General features: G+C 50.7%; 1 protein-coding gene and 1 long non-coding RNA gene across 4 annotated transcripts in view; one reads left to right on the forward strand and one right to left on the reverse strand.

The window, feature by feature from the left end:
- Nucleotides 1-2,356: 2,356 nt before the first annotated feature.
- The window catches only part of CATSPERG (cation channel sperm associated auxiliary subunit gamma), a 30,672-nt gene continuing 8,797 nt past the window's right edge, over nt 2,357-24,231 (forward strand). Inside the window, exons 1-19 of the mRNA XM_055554343.1 lie at nt 2,357-2,627; nt 3,105-3,388; nt 3,476-3,532; nt 8,231-8,306; nt 8,668-8,794; nt 8,975-9,047; nt 10,053-10,208; nt 16,227-16,398; nt 17,448-17,585; nt 18,549-18,608; nt 18,841-18,960; nt 19,783-19,833; nt 19,938-20,067; nt 20,921-21,032; nt 22,202-22,360; nt 22,452-22,564; nt 23,311-23,524; nt 23,850-23,912; nt 24,017-24,203. Coding sequence (XP_055410318.1) covers nt 2,450-2,627; nt 3,105-3,388; nt 3,476-3,532; nt 8,231-8,306; nt 8,668-8,794; nt 8,975-9,047; nt 10,053-10,208; nt 16,227-16,398; nt 17,448-17,585; nt 18,549-18,608; nt 18,841-18,960; nt 19,783-19,833; nt 19,938-20,067; nt 20,921-21,032; nt 22,202-22,360; nt 22,452-22,564; nt 23,311-23,524; nt 23,850-23,912; nt 24,017-24,203 — 2,470 coding nt within the window. The 5' untranslated portion in view covers nt 2,357-2,449. The remainder of the gene's footprint in view (nt 2,628-3,104; nt 3,389-3,475; nt 3,533-8,230; nt 8,307-8,667; nt 8,795-8,974; nt 9,048-10,052; nt 10,209-16,226; nt 16,399-17,447; nt 17,586-18,548; nt 18,609-18,840; nt 18,961-19,782; nt 19,834-19,937; nt 20,068-20,920; nt 21,033-22,201; nt 22,361-22,451; nt 22,565-23,310; nt 23,525-23,849; nt 23,913-24,016; nt 24,204-24,231) is intronic.
- Nucleotides 20,205-24,167, reverse strand: LOC129632574 (uncharacterized). 3 transcript variants are annotated; one of them, XR_008704591.1, is made up of 4 exons: nt 24,032-24,167; nt 23,495-23,639; nt 22,998-23,168; nt 20,205-20,407 (listed from the first exon to the last, which is right to left on the reverse strand). It is a non-coding gene; the product is annotated as an uncharacterized LOC129632574 (long non-coding RNA). The 3 variants fall into 3 exon arrangements; XR_008704592.1 differs by lacking the exon at nt 20,205-20,407 and adding an exon at nt 21,837-22,335; XR_008704590.1 differs by lacking the exon at nt 20,205-20,407 and having other exon boundaries at nt 21,837-23,168.

Below are 24,231 nucleotides of genomic sequence, written 5' to 3' on the forward strand. Positions count from 1 at the left end.
ATTTACATGGAACACTTATTCTGTGCTGTGTTGCATAGAATTGGAAACAACAATGATAGACAAAGCCCCAGGCCTGCCCTCACAGAGCCTGTGATGCAGTGGGAAACAGAGACCCATTCCCAGGCAGCCATAGCCTAGTGTGGTCAGGGGAGGGATGAGGGCTGCTCCTGTATCACAGACAAGACATGAAGGAAGGAAAATGCTCAGGTGGTGACAAAGTAGGGAATGGTATTCCAGAAGGGGTTTATAGTGTGTGCACAGTTCAGAGGAGAGCCAGCATACTGGATCAAGGATATTCAAGACTAGGCTTTGGACCACAGAGAGAAACAGATGAGTGGACAGGAGGGACAACAGGCATCAGTTTACGCAGAACTCTGGAAAACAATTTAGTTTGGATGTTTCCCTGGGGTCCTGGGGAGGTATGGAAGGTTCCCAGGGTGTTGTCCCCAGACCATTAGTATCAGCATCACCTGGAATCCAAATGCTCTAGCCCCATCTAAAGACTTCAGTTCAGTTCAGTAGCTCAGTCGTGTCCGACTCTTTGCCATGAACCTCAGCACTCCAGGCCTCCCTGTCCATCATCAACTCCCGGAGTTTACTCAAACTCACGTCCATTGAGTCGGTGATGCCATCCAGCCATCTCATCCTCTGTCGTCCCCTTTTCCTCCTGCCCCCAATCCCTCCCAGCATCAGAGTCTTTTCCAATGAGTCAACTCTTCGCATGAGGTGGCCAAAGTACTGGAGTTTCAGCTTTAGCATCATTCCTTCCAAAGAACACCCAGGGCTGATCTCCTTCAGAATGGACTGGTTGGATCTCCTTGCAGTCCAAGGGACTCTCAAGAGTCTTCTCCAACACCACAGTTCAAAAGCATCAATTCTTTGGCACTCAGCTTTCTTCACAGTCCAACTCTCACATCCATACCTGACTTCAGGGAATCTAAATCCCTGGAAGTGGAGCCTAAACCTGTTTTAACAAGCCCTTCTGATTGAGTCTAATGCACTCTGAAGTTTGAAAACCACTGGAGTTTAAAGTCAGCTTTTCAGTCCATCAAAAAGTCATGGACTGGGGAATTCCCTGGCGGTTCAGTGGCAAGGACTCCAGGCTTCCACTGCAGGGGGCTCAGGTTCAGTCACTGGTGGGGTAACTATGATCCCAGCAGCAAAATAAAATAAAAAGACAGTCTGAGGCCTTAACTGGTAGGCGTCAGAGTACCAGTGAAAACTGTTAACTTATTGAATATTTATTTGTGCCAGGTAGTCTTCACGTGTTATCTTATTGACTTCTCAAGACAACGCTATGACATGACTGCCTTTGTCTTTGTTCTGCAGAGGAGGGTTTTAAACCGTATTCAGATTAATTTCCCACACGGAGCCCTAATTTTTTTTTCACTAGAATTGTGATATCAAAGTCTGATTGGGTAGAAGGATAAGTAGGCCAGAACCACCAATAGGAACTCCCTGAAGGCCTTCCTATCACAAACTTCGTCCGCAGCTCCCTCTGCAGTCCAGGGCCCGCGCGAGTTCTCCCTCCCTCTGTCCCTTAAGCCTTAAACGCTAGTCGGGAAGCGCGTTGCCACGGAGACAGGCGGGTGAAGCAGGCGTGCCTCGCGAAAAGCAGAAGTCGGTTGTGGAAGTGTAGGCGGCCATTTTGAGACCGGGCAAGAGGGGCGGGACTGGAGCGGCAGAGTGACGGTTGACCGGTTTTAACTTAGTGACTGGTACCACCGGGCAGGGAGAAGAGGGAGTGCCTGGGGCCTCCCTGGGAGGGATGCAGGGGGTGGGGGCGGGGTTAAGAAGGGGAGGAGAGGGGCGGGGGGAGGCGAGGCGGGGAAAGGCTGAGGAAAAGGAGGAGAGTCCAGGGACTGGGCACAGGACGGGCAGGGCGGAGAGAGGGCGGGGCGAGGTGCCTGGAGAGGCCAAGAGAAGAAGCCGGGCGATGAATAGGGGCGGGGCTAGAAGAGGCGGAGCTTAGAGCTGGGCTATCCAGGGCATGGAAAGAGGTGGCGAGAAGGGGGGTGACAAGGTACCGCGGTTCAGGGGGAAGGTGAGGACCGAGAAAGTGCTGACAGACAAGGGAACGTCGGCAGGGAACGAGGAGGTGCAGGGCGAAGAGAGGGTGCGGAGCGATCGGAAGGCCAATGGCGAGGAGAGTTCCCAAGGCAAAGAAAGGGTCTCTAAGGAGAAGGGGCGGTGTCATATGAGGGGGCGGGGCAAAGAACGGGCTTGGGAAGAACATCTCCCCCAGGATGAGGGGGGAGGGCGGATCGATAAGGGGAGGGACAAGGAGCAGAAGACTAGCGAGGGGCAAGCTACAGGCGAGAAGTCGAAGCGAGGACAAGGGAAGAGGTGGGGCGTGGGGAAGGTACAGGTTCGGGAGAGGGACGGGTCTAGAGGCAGGATCTTGTACCTGGGCAGGGCCCGAGCACGGAGAAAGGGGCGGTGCGGAGAAATGTGGGGGGGCGGGGCAAGACGTGGGGGCGGAGCCAGGCACAGGTATGCGAGCAGAGGAACTGGGGGCAATAAGTGGGGCATAGCTAAACCGGGAAACAGAAATAGAGACCGACTGAAGAGTAGGGGTCGGAGGCAGAGCACAGGCAGAGCAAAGAAGGATAGGGCAAGGCTAAGGGGTGAGGCTGGGAGGCGGGGCGAAACCAGAGGTAGGGGCATGGCCAGGAGCAACAGTAGGGGAGAGCCCTGGAGTAGCAGCAGAGGCGGGGTCCGGAAGAGCAGTAGTTGCCGGCCGGAGGTCTGGAGCAGAGGTGGAGCCAGGAGCAAGAACAGGAGAGAAGCCAGGAGCAAGAACACAGGCGGACCCGGGAGCAAAAACAGGAGAGAAGCCAGGAGCGAGAGCAGGAGAGGAACGTGGAGCAAGAACAGACGAGAAGCCAGGAGCGAGAGCAGGAAAGGAACCTGGAGCAAGAACAGGACCGGAGCCAGGAGCAAAAGTAGGAGTGAGGCGAGGAGCAAGAATAGGGGTGGGGCCAGACATCTGAGCAGAGGCGGGACCAGGAGCAGGGACTGGGCGGGGCGCAGGAATAAGGCGGGATCTAAGACGGCGCCTACCAAGAACAGTCTGGCCGGCTGGTGACCTCCGCCTTCTCCAGGTAGAAGCCACGTTACCCACTTGCCCGAGATGTTCCCTGTTGGCCCTGCTCCGTGGCCGAGGCTCCGAGTCCTGTGGGCGCTGTGGGCACTGCTGGTGGTGCTGTTGGCACCGTGGAGGTTGTGGGCGATACAGGAAACGCAGGAGTGCACCTGGCAGGTTGTCCTGAACAACTTAGAGTCAGTAGGCAAGAACGACGCGATCGATCATTTCGTCGATCAAGAGCTGTACACAGTGGACAAAGTGTTCGACCTGCTAGTGGACGCGCCCATCGACCCGGACGAGGTGAGGGGACTGGGGGCAGACGAATGGGAGAGGTCCTGGAGCTGCACCCTTCTGGGCTCTGGACATTTGCTCACCATCTCCTTGCAGACATACTTGGGCTTTCCTTACTACCTGAAGATCAACTACTCCTGCACAGGAGAGGTGGTGAGTGTGTGCGGGGGCAGGGGATGTTCATTCTGTTGGGGCCTCAGTTTTCCCCCTTTCTAACATTTAAATAGGCATGCCACCATTGAACCCTAGGGACCTTAAAGATTCAAGAAGATTCCTGGTATCTCACCAGGCACATAGTTGGTGCTTGTTAGCTTTTAATTTCCATTAAAAAAAGAAAAGAAAAGAAAAAAACCAGAGAGATATTCCCTGGTGGTCCAGTGGTTAAGACTGAAAGCTTCCACTGCAGGAGGCACAGGTTGGGCCCCTGGTCAGGGAACTAGGATCCCACATGCCAGATATTGGGGTCAAAAAGAAAAAGAAACATATTTTCCTCATAAAGTAAAGAAAATATTTTTTTTAATTGAGATAGAATTCACATGTCCTAAAATTCACCATTTAAAAATATACAATTCAAGAGTTCCCTGGTGGTCCAGTGGCTAGGAGTCCTGGCTTGGTGTGCAGGGAGCATAGGTTTGATCCCTGGTTGGGGAACTAAAATTCTGCAAGCTGCCCCTGGAGACCACTAATCTGTTTTCTACTTCTGTGAAATTGTTTATTCTGGACATTTCATATAAGAATGGAATCAAGCAATATGTGGCCTTTTGTATCTGACTTCTTCCACTTAACATGTTTTCAAGACCCATCCATAACATGGATCAGTATTTCCTTTTTATGGCTGAGTCACCGATGCAATGGACTTGAACTTGGGCAAGCTTTGGGAGATGGTGAGGGACAGGAAGGCCTGGCATGCTGCAGTCCATGGAGTTACAGAGTCAGACACGATTGGGCGACTGAACAACAATATTCAGTTGTATGGATGTGCTACATTTTGCTTAGCCATTCATTAAGTGATAGTGATTTGAGTTATTTCCACTTTGGGGGTGGTTATTATGAATGATGCTGTGTTTGTGTAAGCATCTGTTTTCAGTTCCCTTCAGTATATACCTAGGAAATGAATTTCTGGGTCACATGATAACTCTGTTTCACTTTTGAGGACCTGCTGGGCTGTTTTCCAAAGCAAATCCATGTCATTTTACATTCTTATAAACAGTATATGAGGGGTCCAGTTTTTCTATATTGTCATTTGTTGTTGTCCATTTCTTTGATTCTTGTCATCTAATATGTGCGAAATGGTATCTCAGTGTGGTTTTGATTTGCATTTGCCTCATAACTAATGATGTTGAACATCTTTTCATATGCCCATTAGCATATGCCCATTTATCTATCTTCTTAGGAGAAGTGTCTGTTCAGATCCTTTGCCCGTTTAAAAACTGGGTTATTTGTCTTTTTATTGTCACATTATAAAATTTCTTTTTATATACTGGAAAGTAGTTCCTTCTCAGATATATAATTTGTAAATATTTTTCACTTTCCATGTCTTTTCACTTTCTTAATGATGTCCTTTAAAGCACTAAAGCTTGGCATTTATTGAGATATAATTCACATATCATACAATGGCACCACAGTTTTAATTTTTGATAAAGCCCAATTATCAATTTTTTTTTCATTTGTTGCGGGTCCTTTTGGTGTTGTCTAAGGCTTTACCTAACCAGAAGTCATGAAAATTTACTCCCATGTTTTCTTCTAAGAGTTTGTTTGTTTGTTTTAGGTCTTACGTTCAGGCCTTTGATTCATTTTGAGTTAGTTTTTGTATATGGTGTGAGGTAGGGGTCTAATTTTTACTTATGAATATCCAGTTATGCCAGGACTGAAAAGATTATTCTTTCCTCATTGAATTGTCTTGACATCCTTGTCAAAAATCAATTGCCCATAAGTATAAGGGTATATTTCTGGATATAATTCTATTCCATTGTTCTAAATGTCCATATGCCAGTACCACACTGTTTTGATCACTGTAGCTTTGTATTAATTTTCAAATTGGGAAGTTTGAGTCCTCCAAGTTTGTTCTTCTTTAAGATTGTTTTGGCTGAAATAAGCAGAATGTTGTGGTTTAGAACTGAAATTCTGAAGGCTACAGACCTGGGTTTGAATCTACTGTGGACTCATATTTATCTGGAGGAAGTATAGCATGATTGTGAATCCTTTGAGCTCTGAAGCCAGGCTGCCTGGCTTCAAACACCAGTCCTGCTCATAAGAGCTGAGTGATCTCAGGCAAGTCACTTAACTTCTCTGTACCAAAGTCTCCTCATCCTTAACAAGGCTACAATAATGATCATACCCACTTCATAAAATGATTAAATATGTGTGAAGCACTGAGCACAGTGGCTGGTTCATAGAAAGTGAACACTAGCAATAAGTTTCTAGAGTGTGACCTGGGCAGAGAGTTGACTCCATCAACCTTCTCTCCTTATCTGTGAAAGCCTGATAGTCATTCCTTTATCTATTTATGCAACACTGAACTCTGAGTCAGACCCTCTTTTTTTTTTTTTCCACAATGGGGTGGGGAAGTGGTACAGTGATAAACAATGTGGCCTGATTTTTCTTCTGGATTCGGCCTACCAGGGAAGCAGACAATCAACAAGTAAATACAGAAAACAACTTATTAGTGTAATCAGTGCAAAGATGAAAATAAAATGAGATGAAGGCATTAGCTGGAATGGTTGGGGAAGATCTCTGAAGAGCTTGAGCAGAGGGCTGAATGATGAAAAGTGAGACAACTGGGGAAAACATTGGAGCCGAAGGAACAGCAGGTGCAGCAGCCCTGAAATAGGACCGAAGCCAGTGTATATGAGGAACCTCCCAGAGCCCGTGTGTGGCTGGAGCAGACTAAGCAAGGGGGACAGTGGGAGGGGAGAGTGAGACCTGGCTTTCTCTCTAGTGAGATGAAGCCATGAGGTTTTGAACAGAGGAGGGATGCAATGGGATTCAGGTGTTAACAGATTGAATGGGGGGCAGAGCAGGAGCAAGGAGACAGGGAGGAGGCTGATGCTTGGTCCAGACAAGAGTTAAGGGTGGACAGCACCAGGGCAGTTGTGGCCACTATAGCCCTGATAAGGAAGAGGTCCCCAACACACCCACACCTGCTCCCCTGTGATTGGAAGCCAGAGGGAGGGCTGGGACAGGTATAGGGGGCAGGATTGAAAGGGCCTGGGCCGAGGCATTCCTCAGGATGAAGGCCTGTGCCAAAGGAATCAGACTAATTAAATCTCCCACCCGTGTCTCATAGCTCCCCCCACACCCCTGCCCACAGTGACTTGAGCACAGCTGTCTCTTGGGGTTGCCTCCAAGCCTTTTCTAATGCTCTTCTAGAGACTTCCCTGGTGGTCCAGTGGTTAAGACTCCATACTCCCAGTGCCAGGAGCATGGGTTTGATCACTTATCAGGGACCTGCATACCGCATGGTCCAGCCAAAAAATGAAATATTAATGCTGTTCTATACCCTAGAACCGGTTTTCCCTGGTAGCTCAGCTGGTAAAGAATCCGCCTGCAATGCAGGAGACCCCAGTTTGATTCCTGAGTTGGGAAGATCCTCTGGAGAAGGGATACGCTATCCACTCCAGTATGCATGGGCTTCCCTGGTGGCTCAGATGGTAAAGAATCCTCCTGCAGTGTGGGAGACCTGGGTTCCATTCCTGGGTTGGGAAGATCCCCTGGGGGAGGGCATGGCAACCCACTCCAGTATTCTTGCCTGGAGAATCCCCATGGACAGAGGACCCTGGCAGGCTACAGTTCATGGGATCGCAGAGTTGGACACAACTGAATGACTAAGCACAGCTCAGCATATACCCTAGAATACATGTCTTCCTCCTTCCATCTCCACGCTAAGTCAGGGGTCCCCAAACTCTGGGATCTAACGCCTGATGTTCTGAGGTGGAGCTGATGTAATAATAATAGAAATAAAGTGCACAATAAATGTAATGCACTTGAATCATACTGAAACCTTCCTCCCATCCCCCAACCCTGGTCAGTGGAAAAATTTAGTCCCCACTAAACTGGTCCCTGGTGCTAAAAAGGTTGGGGATTGCTGCTCTAAGCCCTGCCCTCCCTTCTTAGCCCAGCCAGGATCCTGGCATTTCTGGGAGGTTGTCCCTGGCTGCCCGGTCACCCTCGTCCCTAGTTCCTTTCTGTCTAACTGCCCCTGCCTGCCTGCTTGCTAAGTCACCTCACTCATGATTGACTCTTTGTGACCCTATGAACTGTAGCCCCTCCAGGCTCCTCTGTCCGTGGGATTCTCCAGGCAAGAATACTGGAGTGGGTTGCCATGCCTTTCTCCAGGGGCTAACTGCCCCATCATACCCCAGATCCCAGTCCCTAAACCAGAAGCCCCAAGAGTGAGAATGGAATCCCTGAAGTGAGGGAAGATGCTGCTAGTAGTTATGGGTGCCAGGTGCTCCCACCTTTACATTTTGTTTTTTCCTATGCTTTCTTGCCCTGTGTATTCCCTATGTCTAATTTCTGTCTGAGGACCTTGCTCTGGACTCACCTCCTCCGGGAAGACCTCCTGACTCCCTCCCAGCCGAAAGCACCTCCGCCCCTCTCCTAGACTGGTTCCGTCCCTCTCCCGAGCCCCAAACCTAGACCATGTTCTCTGACCTTCCCACGGTGGAGAGTCTGTTCCCCTGACCCAGCCTAGGAAGAAGGCGGGCTAGTAAAGGTGGGGTCAAGGCAGGGGGACCCACAGGCTCTCTTAAGGACACCCCTGTGGGGCCATCTTGCCCTCAGTCCTCTGAGGCCCTGGTCCGCAAGGGCCACCTGACAGGGCTGAAGCCAGTGGTGCTGGTCACCTTCCAGTCCCCAGTCAACTTCCATCGCTGGAAGATAGAGCAGCTGCAGATCCAGATGGAGGCAGCCCCCTTCCGCAGCCCAGGTGAGCCTGGAGGGTCACAGCCTGCCTGGTGGGTGGGGGCGTGGCCGTGTGAGCGTGGCCAGGGAACCTCAGCAGGGTTCATGGTCTCAAGGGGCGGCTAGGAACATCAGAGGGGCCTATGACCTGATGGGGATGTGGGGATGGTTGGGGGCCTCACAGGGATCTCTGACCTGGGAGGGGGGTGGCCAAGGAGGCCTCAGCAGGTTCCGGGGCCCAGATGGGGCCACACAGAGGCCCCAGGGGGATCCATGGCTGAGAATGGAACATGCCAAGTTGCGGGGGGATCCCAGTGGTTGTGGCTGGGGTGGGAGGAGGCTACTGGAAGGCCTCAGCAGCCTCAGTGCCCACCGCCTGCCAGCAGAGCGATGTGATGCAGAGGAGGTGTGTCTCATGAGCTGGTATACACCCATGCCCATCAAGAACGGCAGCGTGGTCATGCGCGTGGACGTTAGCAGCAATGGCCTGGGGCCCTTCATTCCCAATAAAAGGTGCCCTTTCCCGATCCCCGGGCTGGGTGAGGCATGGAGACTCTGGGAGGGGCTTCCTAATTGCCGGTTTCCCATAGAAGACAAGAGTGGTCCTCAGGGAGGGAAAGGGGCAGGGAAGTGGCTGTGAGCTCTGGCAGCAGCCGGAGCCCGCAACCGTGCTTGCCCCACACCCACCTTCAGGTTTCATGTGAACATCAACGGCTTCCTGGAGAGAGGGCGAGACCACGAACTCCAATTCACTGTGGGAAATGAGGTGAGGGGGCCCCGGTGATGGGAAGCGCCCTGGTGCCATGCTCTGCTAAATACACATTAAGTCTTGACAGTGACCTGGGAGAAGGTCCTGTAACATACCCATTTTAAAGAGGAGCAAAATGAGGCCCCAAAAGGATGGAGCCATTTGCCCACAGACTTGAAACTGTGTCCACCTGACTCCTGCACCCATATTCTTAATCACAGTGCATTCATTCATTCAGTAGGCACTTCCTGAGCACAGAGTGTGGCACCATGGGAACATAACAGTGAACACACAGACCCAAATCCGTGCCCTCTCTTTGAGCTGACAGTCTAGTGGGAGAGACAGACACCAGACCAGCACACATGAGATCAGGTCAATTCCACAGCAGGTTAAAATGTGGTCAGTGTGCTGGAGAGAATTCAGACCGAGGGGAATTAGATCTCTGTAAGAGGGGGTGGTGGGGGCTTCCCAGGTGGCTTAGGGCTAAAGAATCCATCTGCCAATGCAGAAGACGCAGGAGACATGGGTTTGATCCCTGGGTCAGGAAGATTCCCTGGAGTAAGAAATGGCAACCCATTGTGGTATTCTTGCCTGGGAAATCCCATGGACAGAGGAGCCTTGTGGGCTACAGTCCATGGGGTCAGAGAGAGTCAGACACAGCTGAACACACACACAGGAGGGGACAGCTGTGTTTAAATGGATGCTCAAGAAAGGTGTAATTGAGGTCAACATTTGAGCACAGTCTTGGTGGAGCAGAGGCAGGAATTACATGGCTACTAGAAGAGCATTTCGAGCAGAGGGAACAGTTGGTATAAAGTCTCTGAGAAGCAGTGAGGAAGCCCATGTGGCCGGGAGAAAGTGAGCAAGGGGGAGAGTGGTGGAGGATGAGGTCAGAGAGGTGAGGGAGGCAAATTGCATACGGCCTTGTGAGTCAGGGTAAGTTCTTTAGGTTTTATCTTAAATGAGACAGAACCGTGGGAAGAGAGGGGCTTGTTGAGCAGCCCTCTGGCCCCTGCCCCGCAGCTCTTCCATTTGATACCCCGGCACTTTGTGAATGTCCCGTCGAGGCCACTGTGGTACACTGTGGACCAGACACCCGTGCTCATCCTGGGCGGCATCCCTGAGGAGAAGGCCATCCTACTGACCGACACAAACTTCAAGGACTTCTTTCTCGTGGAGGTGAGTCACTGCAGGGCAGATGGTGGTCTGGGTTTCAGCTCCTAAAGTGGAAAGGGGCCCAGAGCCACGGAAGGGGTCCCCAAAGGCACACCAAAGCCCAGAAGAGGCAGATAACATCAACAAAAGACAGACTCTGCAGGCTGGGTTCAAATCCTCCTTCTGCTGCCTCCTGGCTGTGTGATGTTGGGCAAGTCGCTTCCTACCCTGGCCTCAGATTCCCCATTTGTAAAATGGGAGCGATATTTATATTTACCTTACAGAATGATTCTGAGAATGGCACAAATGCATAGCAGTCAGACCCAGAATGAGTAATATGGGAGTTGAAGCTATTATTATTTATAGGTCACCATTTGTAGTTCTGAAATCCCAAATCTTTGAAATGGCATTTTCACAATTCAAGGCTAAAACACATTTGTCGAGAAACTCTGACTTGAGCTAACAAAGACTTCTTTTTTTTTTTAATCTTTATGCATTCTATTTAATAATATTCTGATGCTGCCCTGCAGAAATATTAAGGCACTTGATTATGGGGTGCTGCCCCAGGCCCCACTGGGTGTTTGGGTGGTATATATGTGCCATGATGTGCGCTCAGTCACTCAGTCATATCCAATGCTTTTGTAGCCCGCCAGGCTCCTCTGTCCATGGGATTTTCCAGGCAAGAATAGTAGAATGGTTTGCCATTTCCTAATCCAGGGGATCTTCCCGATCCAGGGGGCTCCAGCATCTCCTGCATTACAGGTGGATTCTCTACTCCTGAGCCACTGAGGAAACCTCATATATGTGTCATCTTACCTTCTAAACACTGGAAAATTCTGAATTTCAGTATACACCTGGCCTCTAGGGTTTCAAATTCGGCGTTGTGAGCCTATATTACTTCCAAAACATGGAAGTAGCATCTGAAGCAAGGTCCTTTCAGTGTGAAAGACAAACATGTTTGGGTTAATTGCAGTTGTAGGCAGAACTCCAAACCAGTTTGTTTTCAGCAAAGAAATAGGATTGAATAGGTGCACCCAACTGCAAAGCCTGGACACAGAGCAGCCTGCAGGCCTGGCTTGATTCAGGGCTCAAATGAGGACTCCAACTTTCAGCTTCACTTCTTCTGGATTAACTCCATCCTCAAAGTGATTCATATCATCCCAGCTCATAGGCAGAGAAAGGAAGCACCTCTTTCCCAAATAGATTTTTTTAAAAATTCCTGAAATTTATTTGCTTGGTCCTGATGGCCCCAGCTTGGGTCATATGTCCCAAAAGAATGGAGCATGCCAGCTGGCTTAGTCATGAGATCTATCCTAATGAGGAGGGTACCAAAGACAAGAGACAGTGAAAGGATGACTCCCCCGGAGTGAAATCAGGGTAGCTTTGCCACAAGCTGGGGGGACAAGATGCTGGTTGTTAATTTTGTCTAAGATAGCAATGTGGACCACAGCAACCCCTAAAGACTGCTTGAACCTCCTCCCATCAAAATTGAAAGTGCCATCTATGATTTCTTTTTTTTTTTTAATATTTGTTTACTTATTTATTTATTTGGCTGCATCAGGTCTTAGTTGCAGCGCACGGGATCTTCATTGCATCATGTGGCATCTTTTGTACTGTGACCCATGGGATTAGTTGCTCCGAGGCATGTAGGATCTTAGTTCCTCCACTAGGGATAGAACCCACGTCCCCTGGGTTGAATGGCAGATTTTTAGCTACTGGACCACCAGCGAAGTCCTCCCACACATGGATTTCTGACAGCCCCATGTGGGTTAATGTTCTCTCAGTTCCCTCTGGCTCTGAATTCCTGCTTCTGTTGAACTCCTCCTGTTTATAGAACATCTCTGGCCTATAAAGCTGTCCTGTCAGCTCTCTCTCTGCTTCTGACCCAGGTCTCTACAGACCTTGTTCAGTTTTCACGCTCTTGACCCAAACACACCCATAGGAGAGATGTAGCCAATGCATTCTGCTGAAGAGATTTGGAGGGCAAAGGAGGGGAGTTATGTCATGAGAATTAAAGGTGCAATTTGAACTTTAGGCATCCTTCTTTTTTTTTTTTTTAATTTATCAAGATGAAAATCATAAAATTCACCATTTAAAAGTGAACAGTGTAGTACCATTGAATATATTGGTATTGTGCAATCACCAACTCTATTTCCAAGGGATTTCCGTCACTCCAAAATCAAAGTCTATTTATTCTCATATTTTAACCAGAAGGACTTTTCCCACATTGCTGTCTCTGCTGTTTTCCCTCTTTCTTCCTGTTTCACCCCTCAGCACTCCTGTCAACTGCCCCTAGGATTTCATAAGGACAACCCCCGCCCCCCCGCCCCCCACATACACACTATACAGCTATCTTCAACCTTGTGTTGGTCACGTTTAGATGGCTGTAACAGGAATTCCCCAGAAGTCTAGTGATTAGGATTCCAGGCTTTCACAGCTGTGGCCCAGGTTCAATCCCTGGTCAGAGAACATTCCAGAAGCTGAATGCTGCATCCAAAAAAAAAAAAATTTTTTTAATAGAGGCTGTATCAAAGAGACCCCTGAGAGAGAACAGCTTAAATGGATGGTATTGCTCATTTGCCAAACAGTCCAGATGTGAGAAACCCCAATCTCTTTTACTTTCCTGCTTCACCATCTTCTAGGCCCCAGGTGTTGATCTTACCCGTGTGATTGGAGCTGCATCATGCCCATGTCCATATTGAAGCCAGCTTGGAAGGAGAAAGAGCAGAAGTGAAGGGCAAGCTATTTTCTCTTAAGCAAGTTTCACTTGCAGTCACATTCCATTGCTGAGGAATTAGTCAGTTGGCAACATGCACTTCAAGGGAGGCTGGGAAGTCTAATTTCCACCTGGCTGGCACATACCCAGCTAAAACTCCATTACCAAGGAAAATGGGAGAAATGGAGTTGAGCCCAACTAGCTACCTGCCAAAGATGGAAGAGGGAATTTGTTGGTTCATGTAACCAAAAAAATTCAGGACTTCAGGTCCAGTTTGATCCAGGATTTCAAACAGTGTCACCAAATCTGAGTCTCTCTCTCTCTCTCTCCATTTCTCAGACCTGGTTCCTCTGTATTGACTTTCAGTTCAGTTCAATTCAGTTCAGTCACTCAGTCATGTCCAACTCTTTGCAACCCCATGGACTGCAGCACGCCAGGCTTCCACGTCCATCACCAACTCCCAGAGCTTGCTCAAATGATTGACTTTATGCTCAAACATCTCTGGGCTTGGAACTGCAAAGGTTGCATCTTCTCAGGCCCACATCCAGTGGGAAATATCTTTCCCATTATCTTCTAACCCTCAAATCACAGGATTCCTTCCACTTGGTGTGGCTCACCGTTCGCCCACCTTGACTCAGTCATTGTGGTCAGAGAACCCCAACAGGCTGCTTGTTGGGGGAAATGAGTCAGAACTCTCAATCACTGCTCAAATAAGAAATCCAAAAAAAAAAAAAAAGAAAAAAAGAAATCCAGCTGACTCACAGCTTTTCTTTTTCTCAGGCATGTGGAGGAAGAGGGGAGATGTGATGATCTTCTAGTTTAACAAAGAAATTTTCCAAGTATTTCTTCCAAAAAACAGAGGCAGCACTTTAAATATTAACAGGGCAATACATTGTGATACCAATCAAAATGACAGATTGCGAGGGTGCACGTTAGTTTGCCCAGGCATAGCAAGAGTCTGTAGTCTGCAGAAATCTCTCATGTACTGAATAGGTAGGGAAGTGAGAATGTTTATGTTCCTCTTAACTTGGTAAAATTTCCCTTAGCAGCAGAGCCTAGAGTTTTATTTTGATTTATACTTTTTAAAAGTAAAAAATAAATTTTTCTTGTCTTCATTGCACAGCATGTGGGATCTTAGTTCCCCAACCAGGAATCGAACCCATGCCCTGGACATTGAAAGCTCAGAGTCTTAACCACTGGACCACTGGGAAATCTCTGATTTATGCTTTTTGTTGGAAAAGTTAGTAGAAAATTCCACTTTCTAGTGGAAATTTTCAGTCAAACACATAAGTAGAGAGAATTGTATGATGAACCCAGCTTCAATAATTAACATTTTGCTTTTTTTTGCCCTACTTTTTTTCCCCTAGAATGTCTGAAAGAAAATTCTAGCCATCATACCATTTCACTTGTAAATTCTGGGAATACTTGAGGAAATATCTCTAACACATTAGGATTTTTAAGAAATAAAATCACAATGCCATTATGATGCCCAGCAAAATTAACAATAAGCCCCTAATATTGGGTGGGCCAAAAAAATCATTTGGATTTTTTGGTAAGCTGTTACAGAAAAATCCAAATGATTTTTTTGGCCAATCCAATATCATCTGACCTGGTCATAGTTAAATTTCCCCCGTTATCTAAAAATGTGTTTTACAGTTGGTTTGCTTGAATCAGGATGTGCATGTTGCATTTGGTTGTAAACTCTCTTAATTCTCTTCTCACCTATAAGTCTGCTCTCCCCCAACCCACAACCATCAATCACCTTTTTTTTTCTTCGGGTAATTTAAGAAGCCAGGCCTTTGGTCCTATAGAATTTAACTGTTTGCTGCTTTTTTTTTTTTGGCTGCTCTGGGTCTTCACTGCTGCATGTGGGCTTTCTCTAGTTGTGAACGGGGCTACTCTGGTGAATGCATGCTACTCTGCAGTGCATGGGCTTCTCATGGTAGTGGCTTCTCTTATTGCAGAGCACTGGCTTGAGGCACGTGAGGGTTACTTGTTGCAGCTCAAGGGCTTAGTTGCTCCATAACATGTGGGATCTTCCTGGACCAGGATCGAACCCATGTCTCCTGCATTGGCAGGTGGATTCTTTACCACTGAGCCACCAGGGAAGCCCTGGCTGTTTTCCTCTTCATAGAATCAGTTAACTTATTCCTCTGACCTTATGTATTGAATATTAGTCTCAGGGTGCCATAATAAAATATGACAGACTGGGTAGCTTAAGCACAGAAATTTATGTTCTTGTAGTTCTGGAGTCTGGAAGTCCAAGATCAAGGTGTCAGCAGGGTTGGTTTCTAGTGAGGCCTCTTTCCATGGCTTGCAGATGGCTACCTTCTCACTGTCCTCATGTGGCCTTTTCTCTGTGCATGAGTGGAGAGAGAGATAGCTCTGGTGTCTCTTCCTCTTCTGATAAGGACACCAGTCCAATAGGATTAGGGCCCCATGCTTATAACCTCGCTGGACCTTAATTATCTCCTTTAAGGCCCCAACACAGTCATGTTGGGGGATAGAGCTTCAACATGTAAATTCTATCCGCAACACCCTATATTGCCTATAAACTGGTAGTGAGTTCTAGAAGCTTGGTTAAAGTTATACTCAATCTTTTAGGCAAGAGCCCTTCATTGCTGGTGCTTTCCCACTGTTAATGATATTGCCAGGGTTAGCAATCAGTCAGTGAGTTCAGATAGCCAGTTGTTCAAATAGAATAGGATAGGACTTCCCTGGTGGTCTAGTGGCTAAGAATCCAACTGCCAGTGCAAGGGACATGGGTTTGATCCCTGGTCTGGGAAGATCCCACGTGTCGCGGGGCAACTAAACCCATGAGCCGCAACTACTGAAGCCCATGCTCTGCAACAGGAGACAAGCCACTGCAATGAGAAGCCCTCGTACCACAACTAGAGAAAGCCCACAGGCAGCAGCAAAGACCCAGTGCAGTCAAAAATAAATGAATATAAAAAACACAGAATAGGATTATTAAAATGTGCCTTAGGCCAAGCATGGAATCTTTTGGATCCACATGAGGAGAATCCTGACTGTGGCCTGGAGAACCAGCTGTGCTGAGCCCTGTTGAGTACATGGAGCACTGCCCAACTCCAGGGAGCACAGAAAGCCCCCACTGGCTCTGGCCTGGGTCACCTGCTTCCAGGGGAAGTTTGTTGGGGGAAGTTTGGCCACCAAGATGCTGCTGGAGGGTGAGTAGGAAGGGAGCCCTGGGGGCAGCCACATGTGTCCATCCCAAGCAGTGGTCAGAGCAGGTGCCTCCCCACAAGGTGGGACACGGGAGTGGAGATCAAGGCCACCTGCTCACCACTGGCTCCACTCCCCTGCAGTTGAGCATTGACAGTTGCTGGGTAGGCTCCTTCTACTGCCCCCAAGCCAGCTTTACCGCCACCATCTACGATGCCATTGCCACTGAGAGCACCCTCTTCATCCGGCAGAACCAGCTCATCTACTATTTCACAGGCACCTACACCACACTCTACGAGAACAATCACAGCAGCGGTGAGGGGTCACTGGCCAGGTCACATACCCGGGCGTCCTGGGCATCTTAGGCCGTGGGACCTGCCTGTTGGAGCCCCAGGGAGGGCACTTCAGGGACTCCATCACTAGAGGCACCTGGGAATGGAATTACCATGGGTGGGAGAGGGGGATGTAGGAGGGACTTCCCAAGCTCCTGAAGCATCACTTCCCACCCTGCAGGCGCCTCCTCCTACCCTCTGTATGTTGGGGCAAGGCTTTCATCCAGACCTTCCCAGGAGTCTTGAACCGACTAAGGGCAGAGAGAGGCCTGAGAGTGAAGGGAGGGAGCAGAGAGAGAAAGACACACGTGCATGCTCACTCATATGCAAAGGCACAGAGAGGGTCAGAAAGACATACGAGAGAGAGACGCACACCAAGTGAGAAGTGTGGGGCGCTGGGGAGGGGCAGAAAGTCAGACAGAGAGAGAATCAGAGATGGGCTGTTGGAAAGGCAGACCATGAAGGAGACTAATCAGGGAGGGAAAGAGAGACTTAATTTTTAAAAATTTACTTATTTGGCTGCATCAGGTCCTAGTTGCAGCGTGTGGAATCTTTATTTGAACATGTGAACTCTTAGCTGTGGCATGTAGAGTTTAGTTCCAGGGCTTGAACCCAGCCCCTCTGCTTTGGGAGTGCAGAGCCTTAGCCACTGGACCACCAGGGAAATCCTGAGAGAGACTTTGGATTCGGCCTCGTCTTTTAAATGATATCAAAGCCCTAGTTCTTCTGACCCCTGCCTCCTGGCCCTGCCCCTGCCCCATGTAAATGAGCAATGTGAACTTACAGGACCACAGAAACTTACACTGTAACCCCTATTTCATTAGTTAGTGAGTGTTCCCAAAGGCTTTATTTTTCTCACTTTCTTTCTTTGGGAACTTTGACAATGGGAAGAACCAGGTTAGAATAGATATAAGTCAAAGAAAGGGGTGTTTACTGGCTTAGCTAGAAAACTCAGGAGCATGTTGGTTTCAGGCATTGCTGGATCTGGGGTCTCAAGGTCCCAGGCTCAAATGTCTATGCTGGCCCCCACAGAGAGATGGGTTCGAGTCCTGGCTAACGAGTGCATCAAGAGGTTGTGCCCCGTGCATTTCCACAGCAATGGCTCCGAGTATGTGATGGCCCTCACCGCTGGCAAGAATGAAGGTTACGTCCACTTTGGGACCATCACAGGTAAGGTCTGGGGTCTCCAGCAGCCCAAGAGACCCCTCTGGATCCTCTCACTCCTAAGAGTTCTGACCCCAGGCCCTCACCTCTTACCCCTTCCTTCAGGAGGGGTCCCAGGCTGTGAGTCAAGATGGGTTTATGCCTTTGTAGTGGCAGGGCTTGGCGGGGTGGGGCATGGGGGTAATGTATCTTTCACAATGTGTTTGGTTTCAAAGAGTAGAAGCCCAATTCAAAAATCATTTAAGTGTGGAAAATGTATAGACTTATTTAGATGGAAAGACCCAGATCCAGCATCAGGCATAGCTGGATCCAGGGCTTGCAGGGTGAATTGTCAGGACTATCCCTTGGCAAGGGAGTATAGCCTAGGGATTATAGCATGGGTTCAGGAGAGAGACTGCTCTAACACACCCAACTCAAGTCACCTGTGGCTTTGGACAGGTAACTCAACCTCTCTTTTCGGGTGCTTACCCTCATTTGCAAAATGGTGCTGAGAATACTAATACCCACATCATTGTGTTGCTATCAAGGTTAAATAAGTTGACATATATGAAGATCTTAGAGCACTAGGGACATGGTGAGTCCTACTCAAGGGTTTATCATTATTAGCCCTGTAATTTGGCCTCATTTTCACAGGGGTTAGAGATGGCATCCAGGAACTCAGGGCTCACATCTCCCACTGGTTTGAGTCACCCCTAGCGAGTCTTTCCCCGTTGGCCTTAGCACAAATCCCAGGGTTCACTCTGGCCCATTTCTGGGTCATGTGCTCAGACCTGAGCCAATTACTGTGACCAGCAGGCAGACATATTCTGATAGGCCAGTTGTGAATGGACAGAAAGGCCAGTTGGGGGAGAGCTGCCCAGGGCTAAGAAGGAGGCACAGGTATTCAACCCTGGATAACTGAAGAGCTGATGTGGTGGGGTGCCAGATGGGCTGGGAAGGGCCTGAGCATTGACCTGCTCTGCTCCTCAGATGGCCTTGTGTCCTTCAAGTTGCTGCCCAGGGATCGGTCCGTGTGCAATGCAATTCTAGGTACCCCTCTCCTACATGGGTCTGCGGGGGTGGGGAATAGGGCGGGCTTGGGAAGGTTGGGGGGCAATCGGGGATGTGGGAGAGCAGGGAAGGGTGGGAGAGGCCACGGGAAAAGATGGGCAGTTTCTTGGGGACGGGTGGAGAGTCACCAGGATAGACATGGCAGTCACAGAGACCATGGAGGGGGACGGGGCTGGAGGGGCTTCTCTGGACCTCTGTCTTCCCTCCCTAGTTGACAACTGCTCCATCACCTGGGCCGTATTCATTGCTGGTGACTACAATCTACTGATGCTGGTGGAGATTGTAGGCCCTACCTCCTCGAAGTATTTCCAGGTGGTCAGCTATGACCTGGGTAATTGGGGCACCACTGGGGGCTGCTAAGCGGGAAGGGGCAGGAGCTGGGGTTATGAACTGCTGCTCCATCCTGTGGCATCTGTGCTCAACAGATAGCGGAAAGGAAATGTGGCTCCTGCCACTGCTAGGTCAGGGGCAGTGGTGGAGAACAGGCTGAGTGGCCTGGGGAAACTGAGAGGAAGTCAATGAGACTGGAGCAGAGGGGGAAGGGGAGGGAGGGAGATTGGAAGCATGAGCAGATGTGAGACCTGGGAGGGCCTTGTGGCTCCCAGTTAGATTTGATGTGAGCTGACAGAGTGAGAATAGGGCTTCCCAGGTGGTACTGGTGATAAAGAACCCGCCTGCCAATGCAGGAGACAATAAGAGACATGGGTTTGGAAAGATCCCCTGGAGGAGGGCATGGCAACCCACTCCAGTACTCTTGCCTGGAGAATCCCATGGACAGAGAAGCCTCTAGGGCTACAGTCCTTAGGTTTGGATACTACTGAAGCAACTTAACATGTGTGCATGTACAGTTGTTTAGGCTGTCTGGAGCTCCCCAGCCAAGGAATCAAGTCCTCTGCCCCCCAGGACTGTATCCTCTTAGAGGAAGTGCCTTTTTATAATTCACATGAAGAAGGTCTAAAGAGCCTAGTGGGCTACAGCCCATGGGGTCGCAAAGAATTGGACACGACTTAGCAACTAAACAACAGCAACAACAGTGGGCCCAAATGGGAAGCTGTTGGGATGGGGTTGGAGGCGTTGGGGAGCTGGGGACTTGCTCAGTTGCAGTCTTGAAAGCTCAGGGTCTCAGATTTTGCTGTGTCTTCCCCACCTGCAGTCAGTGATTACCTGGTTGTGCTCTACACCATCCCGGAATTCATCCCTGACGGTAGGAGGGGAAGGCAGAGGGGGCTGGAAAAGTGGGTGGGTGCCAGGAGAGGCCCAAGCGACCCCACCTCACTGCTGTGTCCACTTTGCTGTGCCCCCTGCCAGCTCGAGGCCTGGAGTTCCTGATGATTCTAGGGACAGAGTCCTATACCAACTTTCCGATGGTCCCCAAGGGCATGTCCTACAACCCATATAACAACCTGCTGCTCATCTGGGGCAACTTCCTCCTCCAGAGGTATGGAGCCGGCCTCCCCAGCCCCACATAGGGTGGGGCTCCTTTCTGAAGTCACCAAGTTTTCGGGTGTGTATGCCCAAGGCCAGAAGTGATCAGAACCATCATGGGGGAAAACATGGACAGGGATGGGCACAGATAGAATAGGGGAAGCTGATATTTTAAAGCTGGGAGTCCTTTTAAAAAAAAACAAACGACGCTTTATCCTTATTTATTTTTGGCTCCACTGGGTCTTGGTTGCTGTGCATGGACTTTTCTCTAGTCGCAGTGAGCAGGGGCTATTCTTTGTCACGGTGCACGGGCTTCTCATTGCAGTGGCTTCTCTTGTCGTGGAGCTCCGGCTCTAGGCATGAGAATTTCAATAGCTGAGGCACTGGGCCTTATTAGTTGTGGTGCCCAGGCTTAGTTGCTCTGCAGCATGTGGGACTGAACTCACATCCTCTGTATTGGCAGGCAGATTCTTAGCCACTGGACCATGAGGGTGGTCCCAGTGGTGGGAATCCTTTCTTAAATAAAACCTGCTATGAGGACCCAACCTGTGTGAGCAATAGAGGGACATGGCCCAGGCAGAGGGTAGGATGCTTTTCACCCTTCGGGAAGCTGGAGGACCCAGAGCCAACTCTGTGGGGGGTTGGCAGATTTTGGTTGAACGCTCCTGTTTATGGATGGGCAGGTCAGCCAGAGGGTTTGGAGGTGGGGGGCAGAAAGGAGTCCCAGGCTTCCTTTGTGCGTTCTCATCAGGCTGGCGGAGAAGCGAGTAGATGGTTCCCGCAGCGGCATGTCAGGACTAGTCAGGGAAGCAGATAATCTCCGGGCCTCACCTGGGTGTCCTGACCTCCCACCTCTGCCCTTTCAGTTTTAACAGTGAAAACTTCATTTACCTGGCGGACTTTCCCAAGGAGCTATCCATCAAGTACCTGGTGAACTCGTTCCGAGGGGACATGGCCATTGTCACCGAGAATGAGGAGGTGGACTGCCCTGCCCCTCTCCCCACTTCCTTTCTGCCCAGCCACAAAGCCCAGGGGTCTCTCTTCTCCCCCACCCCCATCAGGGTAAAAGGGCCCAGGAGAGGGAACATTCTCAGGGACCCTGGGGAATGGAAGGGCAGCAGAAGCTCCATTTATAGCTGAGAATCTCGAACTCAAAAAGGAGGTGTCTTTTCCAAAGTTACTCAGCAGGGTAAAGGGCGTGTGCTCAGAGTCACGAGGGGATGTCCAGAGGGGGCCCTCTTTCATTCCGCCATGGAGCTCAGCACACCTGATCCACTGCTGGAGACATAGTGGCCAAGGAGTCAGCTGTGGGCCCTGCTCTCACAGGGTCCCAGGCCAGTTGGGAGGATGGATTCATTCCCAGACAGTGACAGTTCAGAGCAGCCAAGGCTGCAGTGAGGAAAACAGCACCCATGGAAGTTCAGACGCTGTCTGGGGGTATATGCGTCAGGGAGGGCTTCATAGAGAAGGCCACATGGAGGGGGGATGTGCTGGAGGCTGGAGAGGATCCTCCAAGCTGAAGCTAAGGAGGAGGTTTGGTCTACAAACAAATGTGTTAGGGGATGAGAGGGTGGGCATCAGTGCAGAGGTGGGAAACTGAGGCCAAGGGGATGCTGAGACCCTGAAGGGGGCAAAGAGCGAGAAGGGAGACTTCCCTGGCCATCCAGTGGTTAGGACTTCACCTTCCACTGCAGCAGGTGCGGGTTCGATCCCTGGTCGGGCAGCTGAGATCGCACATGTCTCAGGGCCAAAAAACCAAAACAGAAAACAGAAGCAGTATTGTAACAAATCCAATAACAATTTTAAAAATGGTCCACATTAAAAAAGAATCTTAGGAAGGGTGAGAAGGGAAAAAGAGGGCTTAGCCCTCAGATCCCCAGCCTTCTGGCAGTATGTATATAAGGAATGGTTACATTGCAAGTAATAAAAACCCAAGCAGACTGAAACACTGAAGAAATGTATCATGGGGAGTGAGGGCTGGAAGCAGAGGTGGCTGGGTCTGAGAAGCAGAAAGATGGCTCACCTGGTCCCAGCCGGAGGTGAGCACCCAAGACTCACCCCTCAGGGAGTGGGGTCCTCACCCCTCGGGGGGGGGTGGTCACAGCACCCCCGGGCCTCACGCACACACCCGGCTGTCACACCCCCAGATCTGGTACCTGCTGGAGGGCAGCTACCAGGTGTACCAGCTGTTCCCGTCCAAGGCCTGGGAGGTGTACATCAGCCTCCAGGTTCTTCAGCAGTCCTCTCGCTACGCCCCCAATGAGACCATGGTCACCCTCTTCTACGAAGACAACAAACTGTACCAGGTGCCAGGGTGGGGGGATGGCGCGGGCGAGACATGGGCGAGCTGCAGGGTGGCTGACACCGGCTCACGTGGCCCGTGCCTTCCCACTGCAGCTGGTGTACCTGATAGACAACCAGCAGGGCAGGCTCGTCAAGAGGCTCATGCCCGTGGAGCAGCTACTGATGTACCAGCAGATCAATAATGAATATGTCTTGGAGCGGCAAGGGTGAGAAGATACTGAACCACAGAGATAGTCAGAGAGCCTTAGGCACTGCTGTCTGAAGCTCCCATTCTGGGGTGGGGGGGTGGGGTGGGGAGGGGAGACCAAGCCATCCCCAGTGACAGCCTTTGGGCTCAAAGGAGGAGGGGTCTAACCCAGCCTGGGGGCAAGGTGCATCAGGGAGGGCTTCAAAGAGAAGATGTGCATGAAGGGTGAGGAGAACTGACGAGGTGGTAGATGGAGAAGGGTGTTCCAGACAGGGGGAACCACTTGTGCCAAGTGGAAAGGAGATTGGGTGATGAAGAACTGAGAGGGAGAGTAGTATGGATAGAATGCATTGCCATTGAAGTGCCCTGGAGACCAGGCGGAAAAGGTGACCCTGGTGGTCGTAGGGAGGAACTTGAACTTCATGATCAGATTTTTACATCCTTCTGCTCACCTGCAGAGGATCCTCGCCCAGGGAGGCAGCTGGGAGTGGTGGAGGAGTGAGGTGGAAGAACCCTTAGAAGGTTGAGTACCGTGGAGGGGTCGGGGAGAGTCTAGGATGCGGTCCAGAACTCTGTTCTGAGGGGCTGAGGGACAAGCAGATGAATATGTCCAGGGGCTGAACCTGAGGAGGAAGGTCAGGGATTGCGTAAGTCAGGATCAGCCTTGCGTAGTCAGCCGCGCAGGGGTGGGAAGCAGGCCCGCGGAGGTTCCTGGTGAGCGGATCCCGGGAAAGTCAGCTTCCGTCCTCCACTACCACCACTCAGGAGCCACCTGACGCTGTCCTTCTCCAACTTCTGCCCCTTCACGGTGATGCGTCTGCAGGAGCTGCCCAACCCGCAGATCTACACGCGCCAGGAGCGCTACCGCGCGCAGCCGCCGCGTGTCTTGGAGCCCTGGGGCTTCCACAGCGAGAATTCGCTGGCTGTCTATCAGGGCCTCATCTACTACCTGCTGTCGCTGCACTCGAAGTACGACAAGGTGGGCGTCGTCCGGGTGGGCGCCATCCTGCCTGAGGCGTTATCGCAGGGGCTTCTAAGCCGGAGAACCGCGGCGGAAGGCGGAGCAGAGCAGAGCCGCCTCGGTGCTTCCGAGGCTGAAGGGGGGCCGAGGAGGGGATCGAGCTCGGTTCAGAAGAGATGGCTTTGGGCTGGGGGCGGGGGTGGGCGGTCGGGCCGAAAGCCGGGCTTGGGTGTATATCTTTCAGTTTGGGTCAGGGGCTGGGACTGAGGCTGGGGACACTGCCTGCCTGGGCACGCCCCTTGACATACCCACCCCCTCCCCTCGGTGCCTGCAATTCCTGCAGCCATACGCGGAACCAGTGCACGACTCCACCTGGCGCTGGTGGAAGAACAAGAAGCAGGACCAGGTGCGTGGAGAGGATGGCGAGTCGGGGGAAGGGGCCGAGCACGGATCTCCCCCTCACCGTCCCCCTGTCCGGGCACTGACTTTGCCCCGGACCCTGTCGCCTAGGAGTACTACTTCTACCTGGCCAGCAACTGGCGGAGCGCGGGCAGTGTGCACGTTGACATGACCAGCTACGAAAAGATCTACGACCTTAAGGCCGAGAACGAGCTGCCCGAGCGCATCTTCCTGGACAAGGGTACCAGCTACAGCTTCTCAGTCTTCCTGACCGCCCGGAAGCCGGAAGTCCAGCACGGTCTGTGGGCGGGGCCTGAGTGGTGCCG

This window comes from Bubalus kerabau, chromosome 17 (assembly GCF_029407905.1).
Source record: "Bubalus kerabau isolate K-KA32 ecotype Philippines breed swamp buffalo chromosome 17, PCC_UOA_SB_1v2, whole genome shotgun sequence".
Classification (NCBI taxonomy): domain Eukaryota; kingdom Metazoa; phylum Chordata; class Mammalia; order Artiodactyla; family Bovidae; genus Bubalus; species Bubalus kerabau.